General features: G+C 44.5%; 1 protein-coding gene across 2 annotated transcripts in view; it reads left to right on the forward strand.

Annotated features, from left to right (window-relative positions):
• The window catches only part of BAG4 (BAG cochaperone 4), a 31,332-nt gene extending 26,844 nt beyond the window's left edge, over window positions 1-4,488 (forward strand). Inside the window, exons 4-5 of one of the 2 annotated variants that reach the window (XM_044282988.1) lie at window positions 795-950; window positions 1,778-4,488. In XM_044282988.1, coding sequence (XP_044138923.1) covers window positions 795-950; window positions 1,778-2,251 — 630 coding nt within the window. In that variant the 3' untranslated portion in view covers window positions 2,252-4,488. Of the gene's footprint in view, window positions 1-791; window positions 951-1,777 lie in introns of both variants that reach the window. The other variant, XM_044282987.1, reaches the window with a different exon arrangement.
• Window positions 4,489-26,199: the final 21,711 nt, after the last annotated feature.

The raw sequence follows: 26,199 nt of genomic DNA on the forward strand, positions 1-26,199 counted from the left end.
TTAATATATGCAAATGAACCTCTAGGAGCAACGGGGGCGTTGCCATTACACCTAGAGGCTCTGCTCTCTCTGCAACTACCACATCCTCTACACTTTCACAAGTCCAGGCAGTGTAAAGGGGATGACACCTGGCCCTGTCAATCAAAGTGCAGAGGGGACGGCAGTTGCAGAGAGAGCAGAGCCTCTAGGTGTAATGGCAATGCCCCCGCTGCTCCTAGAGGCTCATTTGCATATATTAAAACTTCATTTTGCTCAGCAATGCGGGCACATATGAACATGGGACCAACACAGATGCCTTCAGCTTCCAATTACACATGTAACAGGTCATCCAGCTTCATAGGTGCAAATCTGCTGACAAATGGCTTCAGGCGACCACCATGTAGCCAGCACCCTCCATAGACAACCTCAGGAGACCCCATATACTTGCCTCATCTATTGATGGCCAGAGGCGTCCTCCAGCATCAACATTTTCTGGACCGCAAGCAAATAATTTAGGCTAGCGCCACGTCATGACCTCTGCAACCCTGCTAGAAGTATCCTTACTATTTGTCCATAAGGCCATATGGACGTGTTAGCGTGGTGCCCCCAGCTCCGGTCCCCACATCTATGAGCCAGGGCAGAGAGTGGCTATCTTGCTCTGGCAGGCCCATGTCATCTGTGTATTCCATTCGTTTTAACATTTTTAAAAGATTGTGTGCCAGGTCTTCCCCTTTTGACCAGTTGCTCTGTTGCCCAAAGTATCAAAATAGCATGACGTGAGACCTTGATTGTGCACTGTATTTATGCCACAGCAGGGTCCTAGAGATGACAGCTGGAATATGTATGGGGCTCCTAACCACTACCAGTGGCATTCTGCACCACCGCAAAACCCAAATGGCACACAATATATGCCTGGAGGCAGACCACCCTGGCCAGGAGGAGATGTCCAGTCGCCAGTTTATGATGTAAAGGTAGGAATTACCGACTTGTCCTGCATCAGATCAGCCTGAACTAAGCAAATTCTGTTCCACAGGTCAATAAATTGAGTTCTAAAACTGCATACCGAGCAGATGTTATTAATCACAAGGACAGGGTGTCCCGTGTCCCTTGTTTGAATGTCATGATGGGTATACACGTGCAGCACCGCTCCATTCATGGTTCCTGGAACTCCCTAAGATGGCCGATAGTTGCACTCGGCTATCTCGGTCGGTCTTGTAGAATTTGAATGGAGGAGTAGTGCGCATGAATGACCGCCCCTCTGCTTGAACTGGGGACAAAGGACCTGCTTCTCATGATTAGTGGGGCCCTAACATTCAGAAGTGTTTATTTTGACTTTCATGCGTATTTCTGCACTTTAGACTTTTTGTTTATTTTTTTTTTTGCCCAGATCAGCATCCACGAAGCCTGTTTAGTCTGTTAAGTCCCTGTCGCAGCATTAATCCTGGCGCAAAGGGCAGGGACTGAATACACCCCACATAGACTACGCTAATGCACAGCTCCCAGGCCCCCAGCCTTCCTTGTTAAGACCAGACCTATGACTGCATGATGATGTTTTAGTGGCTCCAAACCAGATGACAGGTTACCTTTAAGCATCTCTAAGTTCCTAATGTATTTTTACTTTTATTTGGAAGCTCTCCATGGTGGAGATGGTGCTTCACTTGTCCCATATCAGAATCTGCTTGTGCCAACATAGCTGAGGGCTGAAACTAGTACATGGGAGCAGTATGATGATAGACACACGTGATAACTTGTCATACAAAAAAAACAACCTTTTTTTTCCTCTTCATTCTAATTTTAGGATACGCCTCAAAATCCTGGTTACAACCACCAGAGGCAGTTCCCAGGCTATTCCTCAGATATCCCTCAATCATGCCAGCCTTCTGAACCCAAGCCAAACCTTCCTCCACCCAACCCTCATTACAGCGCCTCTCCACAGATGTACAACAGGAAGGAGCCTTCAAATCCAGAACCTATTCCTAGGTCCAAAGAAGGCAGCAGTTCCCCACCCGATCCTTCAAGCGGCACACATCCAGGAATATTAAAGATCACCCAGGTCTTGGAAAGGGTGGTCGATATGGAAAGAGAAGTGGATGAATTCGTAGGCAAAAAGACTGACATGAGTTATCGGTGTTTAGAAGAGATGTTGACCAAGGAATTACTAGAGCTAGATTCGGTAGAAACCGGGGGCCAGGAAAGTATTCGGCAAGCTCGGAAGGAAGCCGTGAAAAAATTGCAGTCTATTTTGGAAAGGCTAGAGAAGAAGGGGCTGTGATGGTGGAACCTCTTCAGGCAAGCCAGCTATGGCTGCAGTCTATTAAAGAAATCTTGGGCATTCTTGAAGAACCTATGTGGCCCTATGTGTTTGTTGAAGATCTGAAGAAGTGAAAATCTCATCCAAGGACGCAGTTGTGTTGGTTTTGAGAAATAAGATAACAAAAGTTCCTCTTTTTCTTGCAGGGGGAGGGGAAGTGGTGATTTAGAGTGATACTTTGCCATGGCTAACAAATGTACAGATAGACCACCATTTTTGAGTCACCTTGAGGAATGTACAGAAATGACTATTTCCAAAAACTTTTCGATACAAAAAAATGTACTCGAAACCATAGTTTTGAGTAATCTGAAGTTTTTTGTTTTTTTTTTCCTGGTAAATCAAGCCATTTATGAATAAACAGATTTTAATTATTTGAATCTGTATACCGATAACGGTGCAGACTTGGGGACTAACCGAAGACCATTAGGTCTTTGGCCCTTGTGATTTTGAAATAAGAAACCGGAACAGACCTGTGACCTATACTTTACTTTGGCCATAAATTCTTGTCTGTACTATTTCCTTCTGAATAAAGGAAGTGGAATGGTCATTGGGACGAGAAATCTTGACTTCTCTGTGTTCTTCATAAATCCAAACTATGTGTTGTGCTATCAGTCTTGAGACTGGGAATAAGGACCACTTTGATAGATGGGACCTACAGGAAACACAAACAGGTGCCTAAACCTTTCTCCGTTTTCAGTAGTGGTGATATATTTGGGATATGACTTTCCATAGACATTGAGATCTTTACTGGCATATCAAACTTTTTCTGGTGGGATTTGAAGGTCTATGGGCCACCATACATCTGCCACAAAGACCTTATGAAAGTTGGCTGACTCTGCCAGTGTCTCATATGTTTGATCATCTGAAGCCTCACAGTTTAGAAGTGTAGACGGTTTGGTGCCTCCACAACCTGAAAGAGAAGAAGTTTTGCACAAAAACCTCCACAAACATTATTATGTGCATTTTCAAAGCTCTTGAGATATTTCCTACTGTGTTTACATGTGCTGCATGAATGAGCTTCTTCATGGAGCTAATTTTTTTTTTTTAAACAAAAATCTTGTTTGTTTGGCAGTAAGGGACAGATAAAAGTGTAATTTAAAGCAGTATTACCTTCTTGACACTTACAACATATACACAAGATATGCCATAGATGCAAATTCCATTACTGGGGCCCCATCTCGTGTCCGCTGTTACTGGAGAGGTGGCCGCACGTGCTTCTACCTCCATTAATTTCTATAGGAGCTCTAAAAATAGGCAAGCATGCTTATTCAGCTATTTTAATATCTCCCATAGAAGTTAACCGAGAGAGAGCCACACATGCGCAGCCACCTCTCTCCATTCATAGCTGACCCAAGACAGGACCCCGTTGAGATAGATGGGACACTCTGGCTATGCCATGAATATCGAGATGGGGATATCCCTTTAAGATCTGAGTATTCCAGAGATTTCAATGTGCACAGTCCTTTTACTTTCAAGGGAGGTATGCCGTCAGCAGAGGTGTCTGGCAACTGCTCATTGCCATCTCTCCACAGAAAACACATGCACACTCGGCTAAGCATAGTCTGCATAAAAAAGGTGGAGGGTGGGGGGGGGAGGGGTAGCTGTGGTATGCTAAACTGCTGCCAGCACTAGGAGAGCAATACAAACATAGATTTTGTGAAGCTTTTATTATCCAGATTAGTGAAGTTTTATTCTGCTCCTTAAGTGCACTGGAGGCGGAGCTTCACCATGAAGTGCTTTTTGCATTGAGCTGCGTCACAGCCCCTCCCCTCTACTGAGTGACAGCTGGAGTGGTCACCTGGTTGGATGCTACAGCTGTCACTCAAGAGCACCTGACAGTGAAGCTCTGCCTCCCGGGCACTTGCAGAATTGGTATAAAAGTTTGTATTCATATTAATCCTGGTAACCAAAGCCCCACAATATGTGTTCGCCCTGCTCTCCGGAGGTCCTACCTACTGTTGGCAGCAGTTTAGCTTGGTCAAAACTGCTGACAGCCTCTCTTTTAATGGATATCAAATGCTAAATAATTATGTTATCAATTTTGATGACATTATTATTATTATTGTAACATTCTCCCTTCTCAGGCTGCTGTATTAGGGTCCATTCACACGTCCGCAAGTGCTTTGCGGACCGCACATGGCCGGCACTATGATACAAATGCCTATTCTTGGCTGTAGACAACACTAGGACATGCTCTATCTTTTTTTTTTTTTTTTGCAGGCCGCGGAACGGAAGTGAGGATGCGGACAGCACTTGGTGTGCTGTCCACATCCTTTGTGGCCCCATTGAAATGAATGGGTTCGGACCCATTCATGCGGACGTGTGAATGGACCCTACATCAGATTATTTTTTTTTCCGTGTAGAACTTCTGAAAGGGATATGTTCCTTGCCTTCTGATTATAATCTAACTTGTGTTTTTAGGTTCAATAGTTCTAATTGAAGGACGACTCCACTGCATGAATTCATTTAGGAATAATGATAGATTTAGAATTAAAGGGGTTGTCCAGGACCCTTCTGCCCAGTCCGACATTGGCTGTGGAGAGACACCACCGCACACTGGGTGGTACAGTTACCAAGGCAATGGTCTGATGCCCAGCAAGTGCATGGGTCCTATTCTAGTTCATGATACTCACTGCCCATCGAATTGTTGCCTTGGCAACTTTACCCCCTGATGGAGAATACACCTGGCACCCGTGGTACATGTACACTGTCCACCATGTCTGAGAGCACATGTATGGGATTTTACTGCTGAGGGTGAGTCTGTATTAGTTGACTAGGGCAAATTTTTAGGTTCCATATGTCCATGTCTTGGGTCCTGTGCTGGTTCATTTTCTACTTTATCCTTAGAACGGTCAGGGCTTTAGCTGATACAGAGCACCAAATCCACTCCATAGACACAGAGGTAACATTCTTGTTGTTTGCAGCCACCACTAGGGGGAGCTTCCAGTATCCTATTTTATTATTCAGTGTTAACTGTATTCAATAAACTCCCCCTAGTGGTAGCTGTTGACAAGAATATTATTCATTTCTGTCTATACAGGGGAGTTGGAGCTTTGGATCAGAAAAAACACTATAAAGAGATATTTTGAACAGAATCTGCAAAGAAGTTTAGATCTTTAACAAAAAGCACAATGGGGTTGAAATAGATCTGCACTTTAAGGTGCTTAACCCTAAAATATAGTAGAAATAACGAGGCTGTAGTGGCACCTTGCCCACCTGCTTACCTTACGATTCCTGACCATACTCCTTCGCTATAGCTGTTCTTGTCAGTGGCATCGTCTGGGTGGACTATGGAGGATTAAAGGGTATCCTTGTATAAAACACTTGACATGTCATGGTGATTGGTTTTGATCGGTGTGGGTCTGAGTGCTGATTTACCCTACTGATCCCTGAAACAGAGGGGCGTTCCCCTTCGGCTTTGATCGTCCTCCAAGAGATAAATGCCCGGTGTCTAGACTCGTACTTTCTAAGAAACTCTGAACTGCATGCTGTCTCGGGGGGGCCAATGACAACTGAAAGGGCCCAGCCCTCAGCTACCCTCTTTGCTTTACCTATCAGCGAGGATCGCCATTCTTGGACCCCACCGATCAGAACTTTTGAGCGTGACACTATGACCTATCAAAAGTTTTAAAAGACAGTAAAAGAAAATTCTCTTTCCAGCTGCAGTTTTGGGTATTCCCTTTTATTCAGTAACAGTATGGCAGCCAGTGGCGGTTGTCCCTTACATCATAGGCTCGGTGCCCTCGTGCTCGTCGGTAGGTGCACACACTGGCGACAACTAAGCTTTAACAAACAAAAAAAGCAATAGGAAGTGATGCATCCTGGGATGTAAATGCAGTAAAATACGGTATTTATATGCCTCCATTTATAATTCTCAAACCTGCTTTTGAGAATGATAAAACTCCACCTCGTGTATGTCTTTTTCCAGGCCGGTGTGGACACCTCTTAGTAAAAAAAAATAAAACAATTGTCTGAACTCTGGGAATAATATAAGACAATCGTAAACTTTTCTCACAGGAGGGTTGAGATTATCCTGCCAGGATATTACCAATTAAATCATCTCAGGAAAATGACTGTGTCCAGTTGATAGGTTCGTGGAAGTAGCAAAAATGAACCCAAGTACTTTTTAATGACCCGTTAGTATGGGGGAGTTATCCTTTAAATCACCATGACGACAAGGAGGATTCAAAACTCGCGTCAAGCTGTCTTGGGGGGATGATGGGAAGTTTTAATATTTGCACTGAGGAGAACTGGTTGCTATGTACATTGACACATATATATAATGAAGGCGCTTGTTGAGTTTCCTAAATAAAGCCATATAGAAATCCTGCGGCCGGTTATTTTCTTGCTGTGTGACTTGTATTCTGCATTTATCATCGGTTTTCCCCTCTGCAGGCGCCATCTCGAATTGAGCTTGTGTGCTCTAATGTCTCCCATATACAGCACACAGACATACGTGCAGCTGCATGGGGTTGCTGTGAACCCATCACTGGGTAGAGCTAGTAAAACACTCACTGGAACAGTACCAATGTCTGTGTCTCTCACTGTAGCTCTTTCTGCTCTCCTCTCCATTGACTTTTATGGGCAGCAGTTGTAACCAGGTCCCTCAGAAACTGAAACTCCGTTTTGTCTCTGCCTTTAGAAAGACCGCCAGATAATCATTATCGTTCCTAGGAAGGATCGTTAGCGATTCACTTCAGGATTCTTGGCTCATTGGCTATTCTTCTGTGCACGGGTCTATATGTAGCTTTGCAATCGGTAAGGGTCCCAGCATAGGCCCTCTGCCCTTTAGGAGTTGTGTCTCTATGGCGCAGGTATCCGTGTAGGGAACCTGCCACCTGAAATGACCTGTAGGAGTGTTCCTTGTGAATGAGACAAGGCGTTGCTGTGCCATAAGCCAGCTCAGATCTGTTTTCTCTCGAATGTTATAACAAAGAGGCAGCGCTGCCAAGTCCTGGGAGGAAGGGACACGCCCGGCCACATAATGAGTCACACCAGGGCTCTGTGCAAGGATTCATTGGAGAAAATTCTCCTACATGTCCTTTAGGCTCTTAGAAACATGGTTCCCGCTGTATTCACAGACATTCAAAACCCAATGTGAATACGTGATCACCAGGTTGATACAACAGTGTAAGGCTACACGCACGCGACCGTATGTGTTTTGACATCTGTATGGCATCCTTTTTTTTTTTTTTTTAATGCAGATTCATTGTAACAATGCCAATCCTTGTCTGCGAAACGAACAAGAATAGGACGTGTTCTATTTATTTTTTTGCGGGGCTACGTAACGTACATATGGATGCAGATAGCACATGATGTGCTATCCGTGTTTTTTTGCTGACCCATTAAAATAAATATGTCCGCATCCCATTTTTATAAATGTGACTTTTGACAAAAGGAAAACCAACTTGTGGGAACAAGTGACAGGTCGGTATTAAAACCGGACGCGTTTATTTTTATCTAACAGAAATGAAATTATCATTCAACAAGAACATCTCGAGTTTGAGACAAACATTGCAATTTAGGCAACGTTCACACTTGCGGCAGAGGATTCCGGCAGGCAGTTCAGTCGCCGGAACTGCCTGCCGGATCCGGCAAACCGGACGCAAATTGATGGCATTTGTCAGATGGATCCGGATCCATCTCTCTGGTGTCATCCGGAAAAACGGATCCGGAGATTGGAAAGCCGGATGCGTTTTGCCAAAACACTTAATGCCGGATCTGGCACTAATACACTTCAATGGATCCGGCATTCCGGCAAGTGTTCAGTATTTTTGGCTGGAGCGAAAACTGCAGCATTCTGCAGTATTTTCTCCGTTCAAAAAAACGTAAGAGGGACTGAACTGATGCATCCTGAACGGAATGCTCTCCATTCAGAATGCATTAGGGTAAAACTTTTTTTTTCCCCCCAGGTATTAAGATCCTGTGATGGAACTCGATACCGGAAAACAAAAACGCTAGTGTGAAAGTACCCTTACCACAGGAAATGTCGCAAATATTCTTTAAAAGTCTCAAATGTGACCTGGCAAAGGGATGGCTGAAATGGCGCATTTTGGTTTTAAAAAGTTGCATTTTAGTGCCATTGGTGGTAAAATAGGAGAATATTCAAGGTTATAGTTAAAAAAAAAAAAAAAATGAATCCCATTTTAAAAGTGGTGTGGACCTTGTGATATGTGAAACATCTCCGCTTTTGATTTGTAATGTTAGTATTTTTTTGGGTCAAATTGCACCATTATTGATAAATGTCCCCCATTACTTTCTACATACGTCAGTCTAATTAAAATCACATCCATGAAGAATCCCCATAAACACGGCCATTACTTTTTAATTTCTTCATCCCTGCATCTTGAATGGCAGAACTTCTGAATTTTTATAATGGCGCCATTTTGGGGTACATTTAATGTATACATTTTATTAAAGGAGATTTAAAGAAGAAAATAGGGATAGGCTCCAGAATAGGGGCCTTGCCAACAGGAACTGCACAGTTGCTGCAAAGTGTGAACACAACGTATTTTTGGTCGGCATCCGATCTGCATTTTTTTGGGCTCTGATCCGGACCCATTCACTTCAATGGGTCTGCATAAGATGCGAACAGCGGTCCGTTGCTCCGTTCCGTGGCCCTGAAAAAAAAAAAAATAGATCATGTCTTATTATTGCCCATTTTGCAGGACAAGAATAGGTATTTCTAAAATAGGACGCCTGTTCCGTTCTGCAAATTGCAGAACACACACGGGTGGCATCTGTGTTTTGCGCATCTGCAATTTGCGGACCGGAACATACGGCGCATTCATGTGCATGAGTCTTTACTGTACTGCAATCAGTCAAAGTTCTGTTATATTTAGGCTGTGTTCACATGGTGCAGTTTTGCAGTAAATGGCTGTTAATAAATGGATGAAGTTTGTTAGAACTGCAACCCCTTTGCGGCTGCTGAGTTATCTGGGTGCAGTTCTGCTGCACCGCGTATACCGCCTTGTGTGGCTGTACCCTTTGATGGCTGGGACGTGGTTTCTGTCGGGAGTTCAGTTCAATGGACTGCAAATAAGGACTGTGTTATTTTGGAAAAGTGCTTGTGAGCGAGTTATTGGTAAAAGAGTTTTGGCCGAGAGAGGAAGCAGGTTCCATATGTGTGGAGAATCCCAACCAGAACCCGTCTAACCGAAAGCCATCTCTGCATTGCATCAGTGAATACGGCTCATCTGCAGTGATCTTCTGGCTCCCCCCTGTGGCTGTGATTTGTAATTACATCAAGTTCTGAGAATTTCCCATTGACAAACATTTTTGATATATCTCAATACATATAAAAAAGCAAAAATTACAGATTTCCTACCGGGTTGTTTTCACAGCTCATAGGCATCTCCAGTTTATAATAAAGATCCGTTGCAAAGCTGCTTCATTTTTGATGTATTGGATCAATAAAAAAAATGGTAGCAAAGGTGGTCCTAGCACTTAGATCAAGGGAATTCCATTGAAACACCACAGTACTGTACGTTTTGGATGTGCTGCACCCATAGCAGGCTGTTGAATATATTGATTTGAACTCAATCTTTTACGCCTATTTTCCGTCCTATTTATATAGGTGCTAGTCTAACTTCTACTTCACTCTAGGGCTGGTGTACTTTTCTGTCTTGTAGGAGGCACATCTGGGCATTACAACTGTGATGAGGGCACAATGTGGGCATGACTACTGTGAAGGGGGCACAGTGTGGGCATTACTACTGTTTGCTGGCACAAAGGTGGAATAATTACTATGTGGGGGCATTAAGTGGACTGAGCATGTATTGTAATACTTTGGGCAGAATTAGAGGCGTGGCCTAGTATGAAAAAAATATTTCCCCTCTGATTTTCAAAAGTTGGGAGGTATGCAGGGATAATGGTCACAGGGATAACACAGTACAGCGATAATGTACACAGTGATGTCAGTACAGGGATAATCTGCATAGTGATGTCACAGTTTAAGGATAATGAACACAGTGATGTCACAGTACAGGGATAATGTTCACAGTGATGTCACAGTACAGGGATAATGTTCACAGTGATGTCACAGTACAGGGATAATCTGCATAGTGATGTCACAGTTTAAGGATAATGAACACAGTGATGTCACAGTACAGGGATAATGCTTGAAGTGATACCATAGTACAGGGATAATGTTCACAGTGATGTCACAGTACAGGGATAATGTACACAGTGATGTCACAGTACAAGGATAATGTACATAGTGATGTCACAGTACAGGGATAATGTACACAGTGATGTCACAATGCAGGAATAATACGCATAGTGATGTCACAGTACAGGGATAATGTACACACAGTGATGTCACAGTGCAAGGATAATGCACACAGTGATGTCACAGTACAGTGATAATGTACACAGTGATGTCACAGTACAAGGATAATGTACACAGTGATGTCACAGTACAGGGATAATGTACACAGTGATGTCACAGTACAGGAATAATAAGCATAGTGATGTCACAGTACAGGAATAATAAGCATAGTGATGTCACAGTACAGGGATAAAGTAAACAGTGATGTCACAATGCAGGAATAATCTACATTGCAGCTCACTGCACAAGGCATTAATATCAGGGATAATGCGTAATATGATGCATCATAATACTGCATGCTGGGCCAGAGGGGAGGCACAGTGTTGGCATTGTAGCTGAAGAGGATGGGAGTAGTGGTGGTGGCAAAAAGGGTGGTTGTAGTCCTCACAGTGGCTAATCCTACTCCCTCTAGCACTCCCTGGTTGTACATGCAGTGCATGGAGGGATGCACCCTTTCTTCCCTTGGGGGACACTTGGGACTTTCTATGGCTCCTGCCTGGTTCTGGTTGGGATGTCCTTGACATTAGGTGTATGAGTAGCAGGGTGCAAGGCAGAAGGGCAGGTGTAGGGGGCTGGCTGATGACCAGGCCAGTTTGGTTATATAATAAATTATTTATTTACTTAGCAGATGATGGGTGTTGTAGCACATACAGAAGAAGTAGGCACAGTTGTGAGGTATATAACAGCAGAATTCTCCAAAAGGTTGTATATAGGCAATTCAATGATGATAGCAGTCCTCCCTGAGCCTCTATCTAGATACTCTTTGCATTCTTCACAAATTAACCACAGGTGTTGTCGGGGATATAAAGCAAAAGGCTTTATATAAAAGAAAGGATCAAAGGAAAAATGTAAAATGGAATTGATCCTCGAGGTGGACATATAAAAGACCTCAAAAAGAGATTGTTGTTAATTTAATTATGTTGTACAATCAGTAAATCATGATACAAGCGTCTATGCAAAAATATAAATGATTTATTATACAATAACTTGATACAATCAAAGCTTAATGAATATAAAAGTCAATAATATGCAATAACACACAGTGATATGCAGTACCCAAAATTCGTCACTAGATGGCACTAACACAAAGACCAAAGTATACACAGTACCTCTCAAACATAAAGTGTAATACGATCCGTCTTGACCACAATTATCAGATCTAAAATTCAATAATGTTAATGATAGATACGAACACTTGCTCTGCACAAACCATGACAAATCTCAGAAAATTGGTAGTATTGCCACACAACATATAAATGATCAAGCCTGGTATTGACTATGGAATGAAATTATTCCAATCAGAGAGTTTCCTCTGAAATCAATATTAGATATTTTATTCAGTAATATGCATCTTTACTGAATAGTGACAATATTGATGTAACACTTTTAACACTATACATCCGCCATACAACAGTGAGTTTTCTAAATATCAGGCTAATTAATTTATATCAACACTACACTTAATAAAGTTATACGTTACCTGAGAATGCAGATGATATGCAAAGTCTAAGGGAAATCAGCTCTAAGGTACGTTCTGGTCATTGGGATTTTTCTCCTGTGGTCTCTCCTTTCTTTCTTTCTCTGTTTTCCTTGTTCCCCCTGTCTTTCCTTCCTGTTGCTGCTCTCTTCCCTCATGTGTGTGTGGTTTATGATCACAAACTTATCAGTTAGACACACCTTCCTAACTTGGAGTTTTTCAATCATTGTTGGCTAGGCGTGTGATAATGATGGTGATGTCATTGTATTACCCAAAATGCATTTCTGCTGTTGGTGTAATGTTACTCATTTACCCCTAGGTGACACTATTACCTAAGCTATTAGTATCATTCTAGTAAGGGTTAAATATCCAAGTTTGACTTTCTCACACTCTATACACATGACATATGGAACCTTAAATCAGAGCTAGGGGATTAGTTTTTGACACAAAAACGAACTAAAACACAAACTTTGTGGTACCATTTATACTTTTCCCATACTCTCAGATTTATGTACCGATAGTCATATAATGAACCTTGTTCTTTCTCGGATATAGCTGTGCCTTCTCTGCTACTCCAATGGGTGATTGATGGTTAGTTAAAATAACACATCTTTCCCTAGACAGAGACTCATTAACAAGGTTTATACTTAAACTGTTTTCATCATTCTCTAGGAATGTATGTGTTCCTATTGAGAAATATATAAGATAACAGATACATAAATGTCCTTAATAATACGTAACAATATAAAACAATACGTAGGTCCTATTGATTTTCTTAGACAAAAACTAAGGTTGATTATATGTGTATATAGATATTACAGATTTTCTGCTTCATTAATAGATATCAAACTGTAGGACTAATTAGTACCAGCTACTTCTAGAGAACATCCTTATCTCCTGTCATAAATCCATAAGGAGACAAGGATGCCTCTTCTCAGACTGGTACATCCATGAGAAGAAACCTTATGAACAGTGTCCTTCCCATGGCCCTCTCTCGGCCATCTTTAAAATACATAACACTATGGCCTCTTATGGGTCTAATCAAATCCACTATAATTAGGATATTTATATATGAATGTTATATACTTATGAAAAAGAACAACAGCGTGAAAACTCTCTCAATATACTTTCTGCGATGCCCCAGTCTGCATGGTGCAGTCCTTAGATCCGGATGGCAAGTCCATCTCAGAAGTGTGCCAGGTGCCAGAGACAATTAGCCCTTTTCACAAGCAGTAAAGTCTTTTGCCAAAAACGTGCATTTACGTTACTGTCTCAGTCCATCTGGACTTTAAGTGTTTCTCAACCCTCTTTCTCTCAGTCCAGTAGGTTTTCTGGCAGCTTTCAGTCTCAACGATGAAGGTTCCCTGCACTAGGCCTAGTTGTCAGCAGGTCATACATACACATCCTTCCTCTAGGCCTGATCAGCAGACTCCTAACCAGGGGGGTAGCGCCAGACCATCTTGAAGCAACCAAAATAAAACTGCTCATACTACCTCCTTCCCGTATATCACCTTTTGGGATTTATAGTGCATATACGTTATCTCCGTAAACATTTTAAAATGGTAAACCTGAGTATTAACACTTTAACTGTAAATTACAATATTAACCCTTTAGCAGTGACCCATTGGCTCATTGCAATAGCACAGATACATGATGAAACGCAACATAGGAGCACAAAGCCTCTTCCTGGTGGAATACCTCCTGACCCGGTTACAGGTCAACCCCAGAATGGACCTCACTTACCAGATCAAGTTGTGCTGGTTGAGGCAGAAGAACCGTGTAAAAAGAAGTATCTGTGAGCGCTGCTCCTTCTTGATATCAGCTAACCCAGAGTTGCAATATAAAATAAATACATAAAAAAGGCATGAAGCAGGATATAGGGCGCTGATCACGATAAAATGATATGATTTATCGATAAAACCAAAACACGTTTCGGAAACTGTCCGCTTCCTTCCTGCCAATTACAAGTGAGTCCCCGTGTAGGCACAGAAAAAATCCCCCACACCGGAAGCACAGTCAGTGGAAAGTTGTCCATTGTGGTCTTCCTTTCTGAGCCTCGGCATACATCTATTTTGTTTTTTCCAGCAATTATAATTGGCGGTGTTTTTCTTGAGAGATTTTGCACTTGCAGAATCAATGATTGGATGACTTTGGACGGCTTAGTGACGGCAGGAATCTGGATCGGAGGAGTTCAGGCAGCTAGCCCTGCTGGCAGAACAATGAGGAGGAGTCTGTCACGGCTAAGGATGGGGAAAACCCTCAGCTGTGCGATGACAGCGGATGGTACTCATGACTTGGCCAGAACCACAGAATTAGGGAGCAGGTCACCTCCTATTGCTTCCCTAATCTGACCCTAACTCCTAGCGACATGAGCTGACCTTGAAGGTAGGAGGGCTCATGCTCTGGAACCTCGGGTCCCTACTAGCCCTCCGCAGGTCCCTAAGCTAGGAGCTGGGTAGACTACCTGTTCCTCCTGGACATGGAGAAATAGGAGTCTAAAGAGGGACAAACTATAAAGACAGGGGAAACAGAAACAGTCATATGGCAATGGCAGGTAAGTGCAACTAGTACTAACACTTACCTGCCACAGACACAGAGCCTGGGACCCAGGTATCAGTGCTGCTATCCACAAACACAAACGACAGAGCACACACACCACACAGGACACCAGGAAACCATACGCTGTAAAGAATAGACATGACACACAAACACATCCTCATAACATCGTGTATAAACAATACATAACAATTTGTTTATGACCACAAGGGTGGCCCCCACTGGCAGATGGAATTACCAGGAGGGTGTCTCCAGCAAAGCATGGCTGAAGAACCCCCTCAGCTTCTGATCTCCAAAGAGGCTTTATAGCCCAAAGTGGCCACACCCACACAGACACACACAGGAGAGGGAAATAACCCTTCCAACACTAACCAGGGAGTGAAACCACTTAAAGGGGAAGTATCCAAAAGCAGATCACACTGCAGCTGTTACCGCAAGCAACGACATGGGTGGCAACCATGTCCTGGGAGTCAGCCAGAAGGCCGAGACACTGCCACCACATGTACACATCCAAACCAAACGTTGCCACGGGCAGCCACAGTGAAGGGAAGAGTCACAGTGCACACCAAACATAAACTTCGTGCACACCAGACATACAAAGTGCATAACATACACACACACCTAACTGAGAGGTGGCTAGGTGCAACCGCATGAACATTGCCGCAAGCTGCCTAGCACCAGCTCAGGCTGCTCTACTGCGAAAATACAAAATAACTTGTTGCCCGCGGCAACCACAAGTGAGGCAGCACACTAGCGGCCCTCACCTGTGGTTGAACACCCAATAACAAACCGCAGGCAACAGCATGCGGTTCAGGAGTCACGACCATGACCATGGCCGTGACAGAGTCAGACAGAGCCACACTAAAACTGGTCTTGTTTGGCAGCAGCCAGCCAGAAGTGACTGATGGAGGATTTCTGCCAGCCACCAGCCTGAATAGGGGTCAGGCTCCCGTCAAGGGATCAGCGGTGGATGCCCAGGATTTGGTCCAGGGATCCAGGGGAACCCCTTGAGTTGTGTCTGCAGTGTGGCCATGAAGCGCTGCACAGTGCTGTGTCTGCTCAACACCTTTCCGTCTTTGCTGAGGAACGGAACACCACAGGAGGAGAATCCAGCCGTGGCGCTATCAGACTATTCTCCTGTCCCGCTTTGTTCTGTTCTCCAGGCTGGGCTCCAGTGTCCACTTGCAGAGAGATCAGGGAATGGGAGAGGAGTGATAGTAGCAAGAATGGTGGTTGTAGTACTCGCTCACTCTGTCGCTCCCCTGGGCTGTGCAATGATGGGAAATGATTCTTCCCTTTGGCGTACTCTCTGGTTCTGAGGCACTCCTGGCTGATTTCGGTTGAGGTACCCTTTATGTTCAACGTTTTGAGGTGAAAGGCAGTGTCCCTTTGTGCAGCTGTAGATGTCAGTGCAGTGTATCAGCGCAGGGAATAATGAAGCCATGTTAACAGGAAATGATTCTTTACTGAAGGATTAAGCTGAAGTACATCAGTTACAGTTCTCGTCATGCAACGGACTGGCAGGAGTTACACAAATGCACTTTTCTCAGGCTGGTGAAGGAAAACAGCCCCATCTAGTGGTCAATGAGTGGGAATATGACCTATTAACCCGTTCCCGACATATGATCTACTATTACCTCATAATGGGAAGTGACTTCCCGCAATTTGACATTATAGTACTGGCACCAGAGCGGTGCGCGCCTGATCAGTGCAGGGGCCCAGCTATGACTGGCAGCCAGGCCCCTGCTGTAATCGACAGCGTCACTGAAAATGGCTATGTCGGTCGGCGGATTAGCCCCTTGTATGCCGCGGTCAAAGATGACCGCGGCATACAGGGGGTGTCAGAGGGACTGCAGGTCCATTTACTTTCCATTGAGTCCCCGCGCTGCGGAGACAGGGAGTCGATGGTTGAGAAGGCAACCCGATGCGGAAGCCTAGGAGATCCAGCCCCTTAGACCGGGTCTACTAGGCAATAGTGATGAGCGGCAGGGGCAATATTCGAATTTGCGATATTCGCCATAAATTCGCGAATTGGTGAACTCCAGTCATTATTTTCATGATTGCGAAAATCGGTAATGTAATATTCACGTACAGCGCGCGCAATACAGGCGTGGGTCACTGTTGCTACATTTTTCAAGCTTCTAGAAGTTTGCTGAGACTGGAGAAAATGGTTGGCAGCAACTTTCGTGACTCCTGATCACTGTAAGAAATTTTACATTACAGCACTGTGCTCCAATATATTTGTGATGGCAAAAATCGGCACTAATAATGCGCATATTTTTGGTGCAATACATGCAACTTCACATTTCATCAGGTCTGAGTAGATATTACTGATTGTTGTGACATCACAGCACTATGTCTGTTGCCTGTATGTATGGACAGCAGAGAAACAGTAATTCCTATCACACTACCTAACACCCTGCACTGGAGCCTATCAGCTACACTATATCACTATCTGACTATCACACACTAACTATCTGTATTATATATATAGTTAGTGGGAGATAGTCGCCCCCCTCCCTCCCATTTTATTTTTATTTATATTTTTTCTGTATGAAGAAGCTGCGGCTGCTTCGTAAGCGCCAAAGTCTCTTCCTAGGCCATATGACATCATATTCATCGTTCACATGGTCTAGGTGCAGCTCAATCCCATCTGAGTGATTGGGTCTGAGCTGTAATACCACGCACAGTGCTATTAACCACTTGGCGCCACGCTAACGCCGAAAGGCGTCATCTCCGCGGCGCTCCCAGGCTACGCTAACGCCGATTGGCGTCATCTCGCGTGAGCCGAGATTTCCTGTGAACGCGCGCACACAGGCGCGCGCGCTCACAGGAACGGAAGGTAAGCGAGTGGATCTCCAGCCTGCCAGCGGCGATTGCTCGCTGGCAGGCTGGAGATCCGAATTTTTTAACCCCTAACAGGTATATTAGACGCTGTTTTCATAACAGCGTCTAATATACCTCCTACCTGGTCCTCTGGTGGTCCCTTTTGTTAGGATCGACCACCAGAGGACTCAGGTAGGTCAGTACAGTCGCACCAAACACCACACTACACTACACTACACCCCCCCGTCACTTATTAACCCCTTATAAACCCCTGATCACCCATGATCACCCCATATAAACTCCCTGATCACCCCCCTGTCATTGATCACCGCCCTGTCATTGATCACCCCCCTGTCAGGCTCCGTTCAGACGTCCGTATGATTTTTACGGATCCACGGATACATGGATCGGATCCGCAAAAAGCATACGGACGTCTGAATGGAGCCTTACAGGGGGGTGATCAATGACAGGCGGGTGATCACCCAATATACACTCCCTGATCACCCCCCTGTCATTGATAACCCCCCTGTAAGGCTCCATTCAGACGTCAGCATGCGTTTTGTGGATCCGATCCATGTATCCATGGATCCGTAAAAAATCATGCGGATGTCTGAATGGAGCCTTACAGGGGGGGTGATCAGTGACAGGGGGGTGATTACCCTGATCACCCCTGTCATTGATAACCCCCCTGTAAGGCTCCATTCAGACATCCGCATGCGTTTTGTGGATCCGATCCATGTATCCATGGATCCGTAAAAAATCATACGGACGTCTGAATGGAGCCTTACAGGGGGGTGATCAATGACAGGCGGGTGATCACCCATATACACTCCCTGATCACCCCCTGTCATTGATCACCCCCCTGTCATTGATCACTCCCCTGTAAGGCTCCATTCAGACGTCCGCATGATTTTTACGGATCCATGGATACATGGATCGGATCCGCAAAACACATGCGGACGTCTGAATGGAGCCTTACAGGGGGTGATCAATGACAGGCGGGTGATCACCCATATACACTCCCTGATCACCCCCCTGTCATTGATAACCCCCCTGTAAGGCTCCATTCAGACGTCAGCATGCGTTTTGTGGATCCGATCCATGTATCCATGGATCCGTAAAAAATCATGCGGATGTCTGAATGGAGCCTTACAGGGGGGGTGATCAGTGACAGGGGGGTGATTACCCTGATCACCCCCTGTCATTGATAACCCCCCTGTAAGGCTCCATTCAGACGTCCGCATGCGTTTTGTGGATCCGATCCATGTATCCATGGATCCGTAAAAAATCATGCGGATGTCTGAATGGAGCCTTACAGGGGGGGTGATCAGTGACAGGGGGGTGATTACCCTGATCACCCCCTGTCATTGATAACCCCCCTGTAAGGCTCCATTCAGACGTCCGCATGCGTTTTGTGGATCCGATCCATGGATCCGTAAAAAATCATGCGGATGTCTGAATGGAGCCTTACAGGGGGGGTGATCAGTGACAGGGGGGTGATCACCCTGATTACCCTGATCACCCCCTGTCATTGATAACCCCCCTGTAAGGCTCCATTCAGACGTCCGCATGCGTTTTGTGGATCCGATACATGTATCCATGGATCCGTAAAAAATCATCCGGATGTCTGAATGGAGCCTTACAGGGGGGGGTGATCAGTGACAGGGGGGTGATTACCCTGATCACCCCCTGTCATTGATAACCCCCCTGTAAGGCTCCATTCAGACGTCCGCATGCGTTTTGTGGATCCGATACATGTATCCATGGATCCGTAAAAAATCATGCGGATGTCTGAATGGAGCCTTACAGGGGGGGTGATCAGTGACAGGGGGGTGATCACCCTGATTACCCTGATCACCCCCTGTCATTGATAACCCCCCTGTAAGGCTCCATTCAGACGTCCGCATGCGTTCTGTGGATCCGATCCATGGATCCGTAAAAAATCATGCGGATGTCTGAATGGAGCCTTACAGGGGGGGTGATCAATGACAGGGGGGTGATCAGGGAGTCTATATGGGTGATCACCCGCCTGTCATTGATCACCCCCTGTCATTGATCACCCCCTGTCATTGATCACCCCCCTGTCATTGATCACCCCCCTGTCATTGATCACCCCCCCCCCCCCCTGGTAAGGCTCCATTCAGACATTTTTTTGGGCACAAGTTAGCGGAAATTTTTTGTTTGTTTTTGTTTTTGTTTTTTCTTACTAAGTCTCATATTCCACTAACTTGTGTCAAAAAATAAAATCTCACATGGACGCACCATACCCCTCACGGAATCCAAATGCGTAAACATTTTTAGACATTTATATTCCAGACTTCTTCTCACGCTTTAGGGCCCCTAAAAAGCCAGGGCAGTATAAATACCCCACATGTGACCCCATTTCGGAAAGAAGACACCCCAAGGTATTCCGTGAGGGGCGTATTGAGTCCATGAAAGATTGAAATTTTTGTCCTAAGTTAGCGGAAAGTGAGACTTTGTGAGAAAAAAACAAAAAAAAATCAATATCCGCTAACTTATGCAAAAAAAAAAAAAATTCTAGGAACTCGCCATGCCCCTCATTGAATACCTTGGGGTGTCTTCTTTCCAAAGTGGGGTCACATGTGGGGTATTTATACTGCCCTGGCTTTTTAGGGGCCCGAAAGTGTGAGAAGAAGTCTGGGATCCAAATGTCTAAAAATGCCCTCCTAAACGGAATTTGGGCCCCTTTGCGCATCTAGGCTGCAAAAAAGTGTGACACATCTGGTATCGCCGTACTCAGGAGAAGTTGGGGAATGTGTTTTGGGGTGTCATTTTACATATACCCATGCTGGGTGAGAGAAATATCTTGGTCAAATGCCAACTTTGTATAAAAAAATGGGAAAAGTTGTCTTTTGCCAAGATATTTCTCTCACCCAGCATGGGTATATGTAAAATGACACCCCAAAACACATTCCCCAACTTCTCCTGAGTACGGCGATACCAGATGTGTGACACTTTTTTGCAGCCAAGGTGGGCAAAGGGGCACATATTCCAAAGTGCACCTTTCGGATTTCCCCGGCCATTTTTTACACATTTTGATTGCAAGGTACTTCTTACACATTTGGGCCCCTAAATTGCCAGGGCAGTATAACTACGCCACAAGTGACCCCATTTTGGAAAGAAGACACCCCAAGGTATTCCGTGAGGGGCACGGCGAGTTCCTAGAATGTTTTATTTTTTGTCACAAGTTAGCGGAAAATGATGATTTTTCTTTTTTTTTCTTTTTTCCTTACAAAGTCTCATATTCCACTAACTTGCGACAAAAAATAAAAAATTCTAGGAACTCGCCATGCCCCTCACGGAATACCTTGGGGTGTCTTCTTTCCAAAATGGGGTCACTTGTGGCGTAGTTATACTGCCCTGGCAATTTAGGGGCCCAAATGTGTAAGAAGTACCTTGCAATCAAAATGTGTAAAAAATGGCCGGGGAAATCCGAAAGGTGCACTTTGGAATATGTGCCCCTTTGCCCACCTTGGCAGCAAAAAAGTGTGACACATCTGGTATCGCCGTACTCAGGAGAAGTTGGGGAATGTGTTTTGGGGTGTCATTTTACATATACCCATGCTGGGTGAGAGAAATATCTTGGCAAAAGACAACTTTTCCCATTTTTTTATACAAAGTTGGCATTTGACCAAGATATTTCTCTCACCCAGCATGGGTATATGTAAAATGACACCCCAAAACACATTCCCCAACTTCTCCTGAGTACGGCGATACCAGATGTGTCACACTTTTTTGCTGCCAAGGTGGGCAAAGGGGCACATATTCCAAAGTGCACCTTTCGGATTTCACCGGTCATTTTTTACACATTTTGATTGCAAAGTTCTTCTCACACATTTGGGCCCCTAAATTGCCAGGGCAGTATAACTACGCCACAAGTGACCCCATTTTGGAAAGAAGACACCCCAAGGTATTCCGTGAGGGGCATGGCAAGTTTTTAGAATTTTTTATTTTTTGTCGCAAGTTAGTGGAATATGAGACTTTGTAAGAAAAAATAAAAAAAATAAAATCATCATCATTTTCCGCTAACTTGTGACAAAAAATAAAAAGTTCTATGAACTCACTATGCCCATCAGCGAATACCTTAGGGTGTCTACTTTCCGAAATGGGGTCATTTGTGGGGTTTTTCTACTGTTTGGGCATTGTAGAACCTCAGGAATCATGACAGGTGCTCAGAAAGTCAGAGCTGTTTCAAAAAGCGGAAATTCACATTTTTGTACCATAGTTTGTAAATGCTATAACTTTTACCCAAACCATTTTTTTTTTGCCCAAACATTTTTTTTTTATCAAAGACATGTAGAACAATAAATTTGGCGAAAAATGTATATATGGATGTCGTTTTTTTTGCAAAATTTTACAGCTGAAAGTGAAAAATGTCATTTTTTTGCAAAAAAAATCGTTAAATTTCGATTAATAACAAAAAAAAGTAAAAATGTCAGCAGCAATAAAATACCACCAAATGAAAGCTCTATTAGTGAGAAGAAAAGGAGGTAAAATTCATTTGGGTGGTAAGTTGCATGACCGAGCAATAAACCGCTAAAGTTGTGGAGTGCCGATTTGTAAAAAAGGGCCTGGTCACTAGGGGGGTATAAACCTGTGGTCCTTAAGTGGTTAAATGGACAGCGCTGTGCTTGGTAACGAGCAAAGAGGCTGCGGCACTCACTTTAACATTGAGCTCTCCTCAAACAGCTGATTGGTGGGGGTGCCAGGAGTCTGACCCCCACCATCTCATAACTCTCTGAGTACAGATTTCATAGAAGTTACCTGCAGTCCTATGTAACACCCCACATAACACAGTGAACTATTGTGGGGTGTTACATAGAACTGCATAGAACATCTACTACATTATCTGTACACAGAAAGTTATCAGGACTTTTACATCGGACTGCAGGTGACAAATTAAAATACATACAATTATGATAAAAAAAGACTTGGAGGAGAAGATGAGACGCAGGTCACAGTGGTGAGCCAGCTCTACATATAGGAGAATACAGCACCACATACCTGTTACATCCAGTGACATCTCCTGTCATGTATATCTTCTCTTTCCTCTTCTCCTCCATTTGACCCAGACCGCCATGACTAATTCTTTCAGTCGCATCTCGTCTCTACAGAGTTTGTTACACAGACACGTCAGAGTTCTCATAATTGGGGTCATTTATCAAACTGGTGTAAAGTAGAACTGGCTTAGTTGCCCTTAGCAGCCAATCAGATTCCACCTTTCATTTTCCAAAGGAGCTGTCAAAAATGAAAGGTGAAATCTGTTGCTATGGGTAACTAACCCAGTTCTACTTTACACCAGTTTGATAAATTACCCTAAAGGTCCCTATATTGTCTACAGCAATTATAATGTCCCCTACAGTGCCCCCAGTAATAATAACACCCTATATTGTTCTCCAGGTAATAATGCCTGTATAGTGTCCCCAAAAATAATGTCCCCTAATAGAAACGCCCCCACAGTGCCCCCATATAATAATTTTCTCCACACTGCCCCCATATAATAATTTCCCCCTCACTGCCCCATAATCTAATGTAATTGACTCAGCAAAGCACAGAGCACAGTAATGTCACTGCTCTCTCTCTCACAACTACAAAAAACTGTAGAAAATGGCTGCTGGGGAGGTTCTTATATAGTAAGGGGCAGGCAACTTTTCTATTGGTTGCTAGGGATGTTGCTAAGCTCTGACAAAGACATTGCAGCCTTCTCATTGGCCCACAAGCAAGAAGGGAGGTTACTGATGAAAGAAAAATCTAGAATATTTGTGATTACCAATATATAGCACTATATTCTACATCTACGCGAATTCTCAAAGTGCCGATATTTGCGATTAAAATTTGCAACTAGAATATTCGGGATCCACACTACTAGACAACTGTCAATGTAATGCTGACAGGCAATACATTACAATACAGGATATATTGTAATGCATTGTAGAGGGGATTAGACCTCCAGAAGTTAAAGTTCCAAAGTGGGACAAAAATAAGTAAAAAAAAAAAAGTTATACATAGTGACCGGCTCTATGAAAATGTCACATAATCCACCGTCAGGTGAACGCCCTAAAAAAAAAAAAAAAAATGCCAAAAAAGCAATTTTTTGTCACCGTACATCGCAGAAAGTGTAATACCAAGCGATCAAAAAGTCATATATACCTCAAAATAGTACCAATCAAATTGTCAACTCATCCGACATGAGCCCCTACATAGGACAATAAAAAAAATATAGCTTTCAGAAAATGGAGACACAAAAACAAGATATTTTTTATTTTTTTTGAAGAATGCATTTTGTGTAAAACGAAAATAAAAAAAATAGCCTTATCACTGTATCTGTAACGACCTGCTCTATAAAAATATCACATGATCTACCCCCTAAGATGAATAGTGTAAAAAATAATAATAATTTGTGCCAAAACAACCAATTTTTTCATCGACTTGCCCCACAGTGTAATATTGAATGATTAAAAAATCATATGTACCCAAAAATGGTACCAATAAAAACGTCAACTCTTCCCAATCAAACATGTCCCTACACAAGACGATTAGCAGAAAAATAAAAAAATATATAGCTTTCAGAAAATGGAGATACAAAAACTAGTGTTGATCGAACACCAAAGTGCTCGGGTGTTTCGGTGCTCGGGTGGAACACCTCGGGATGCTCGGGTGCTCTACCGAGCAGCATTGACAGACCGTTGGAAGCTGTTGATGACTTGCGGAAATGGGCACACATGCGGCGCACCTTCACCAGTAGCTCAGGCAAATTGGGGTAGGTTTTGAGAAACCGCTGAACCACTAAGTTGAACACGTGGGCTAGGCATGGGATGTGTCTGAGCTTGCCGAGCTCCAAAGCCGCCACCAAGTTACGGCCATTATCAGACACAACCATGCCTGGTTCTAGGTTTAGTGGCGAGAGCCACAGCTCAGTCTGGTCTCTTATCCCCTACCACAGCTCTGCGGCGGTGTGCTGTTTGTCACCTAAGCAGATCAGCTTAAGCACAGCCTGTTGATGCTTCCTCACTGAAGTGCTACACTGCTTCCAGCTACCGACTGATGGCTGACTGGTGCTGCAAGAGTATAATTCTGAGGTAGAAGTGGAGGAGGAGAAGTGGGGGTTGGAGCCACAAACGTAGGTCGTGGCTGAAACATGGATGGAATTAGGGCCCGCAATCCTTGGCGTCAGTAGCACCTGTGTCATCCCAGGGTACGACTCGCTCCCGGCCTCTACAACGTTCAACCAGTGTGTCATCAGGGAAATGTAGCGTCCCTGGCCAAAAGCACTTGTCCGTGTTAAGTGGATCTTCCCAGTAACTGCTGGTGTAAGGCGGGCACGGCACACCATAGAAAATAGTGGCGGCTGGGGACTGCGTAATGAGGGACGGCCGCCGACATCAGGCTGTGGAAGGCCTCAGTGTCCACAAGCCTAATGGCAACATTTCCAGGGCCAGTAATTTGGAAAGTTGCACATTTAGTGCTTTGGCCTGTGGGTGGGTGGCTGGGTATTTGCGCTTGCGTTCAAATGCCTGGGATAAGGACATTTGTACGCTGCGCTAGGACACGGAAGTGGATATGGTCGCTGATGGTGCTTGCGAAGGTCCAGGTGCAGAGCGGGAGGCCTGCTCCTTCGACAGGGGATTGGCCAGCACGTAACACAGGGGAAGAGGAGGCAGTGGTGTGACCCGCAGACACAGGTGTTCTGCCCACCTATTACGGTGCTTTGATGCCATGTGGCGGACCATGCTGGTGGTGGTGAGGTTGCTAGTGTTCACGACCCTGCTCATTTTTGTATGGCACAGGTTGCAAATTACAATTTTTTTTGTCGTCCGCACTTTCCTCAAAAAAGCGCCAGACTGCGGAACACCTCCCCCTTGGCAAGGGAGATTTCCACAAGGGTGTGCTCCAGGGAACAGTTTCGGGCCTGTTTGGTGTGGCCCGCCTTCTCCCTTTTGCCACCCCATTGCCTCTTCCTGCGGTGCTGCGGATCCCTCACCCTCTGTACTGCTGTCCTCGCTCAGCTTGCCACCTTCCCAGGTTGGGTCAGTGACTTCATTGTCCACTACCTCCTCTTCCACTTCCTCACTCTGCTCATTCTCCTGACTTGTTGACCTAACAACAACCTGAGTTATTGACAACTGTATCTCATCCTCATCATCAACCAAGACACTAATTGCCGTTGACTTATTGGCAACTGTGTCTCATCATCATCATCCACCTTGTGAAACACTAATTGCCGTTCCCCACCGTCATCTTCTTGTGTTTGTGGATGCTCAAGAGTTTGGGAATCAGTGCACAAGATCTCATGTCCCTCTTCAAGCGGGCTTGTCGAGAGGCCCAAATAAAAGAATGGCGCTGAAAAGAGCTCCTCGGAATATCCGAGTGTGGGATCACTTGTTTGGCAAGACTCTCCATGGTGGGAGGAAGGAGGATCATGGTGAGGATTGTGTTGGCCAGACTCTTGCCTACTGAGACTGGACTTGGTGGAAGACAGGGTGGTGCTTAACTGACTGGAAGCATTATCTGCTGCAATCCAACCAACCACCTGATCGTACTGGTCTGACTTTGAGAGAGTTTTCCTGCACCACCCTGCAAACTGGGACATGAAGCTAGGTATCGTGGATGATTGATTTTCTTGTGCTCTGGCAGCAGGCACAGTTTCAACGCGCCCAGGGCCACGGCCTCTGCGTGCACCATCAGCAGCACAGCCACTTC

The sequence above is a fragment of the Bufo gargarizans genome, chromosome 2 (assembly GCF_014858855.1).
Source record: "Bufo gargarizans isolate SCDJY-AF-19 chromosome 2, ASM1485885v1, whole genome shotgun sequence".
Taxonomy (NCBI): domain Eukaryota; kingdom Metazoa; phylum Chordata; class Amphibia; order Anura; family Bufonidae; genus Bufo; species Bufo gargarizans.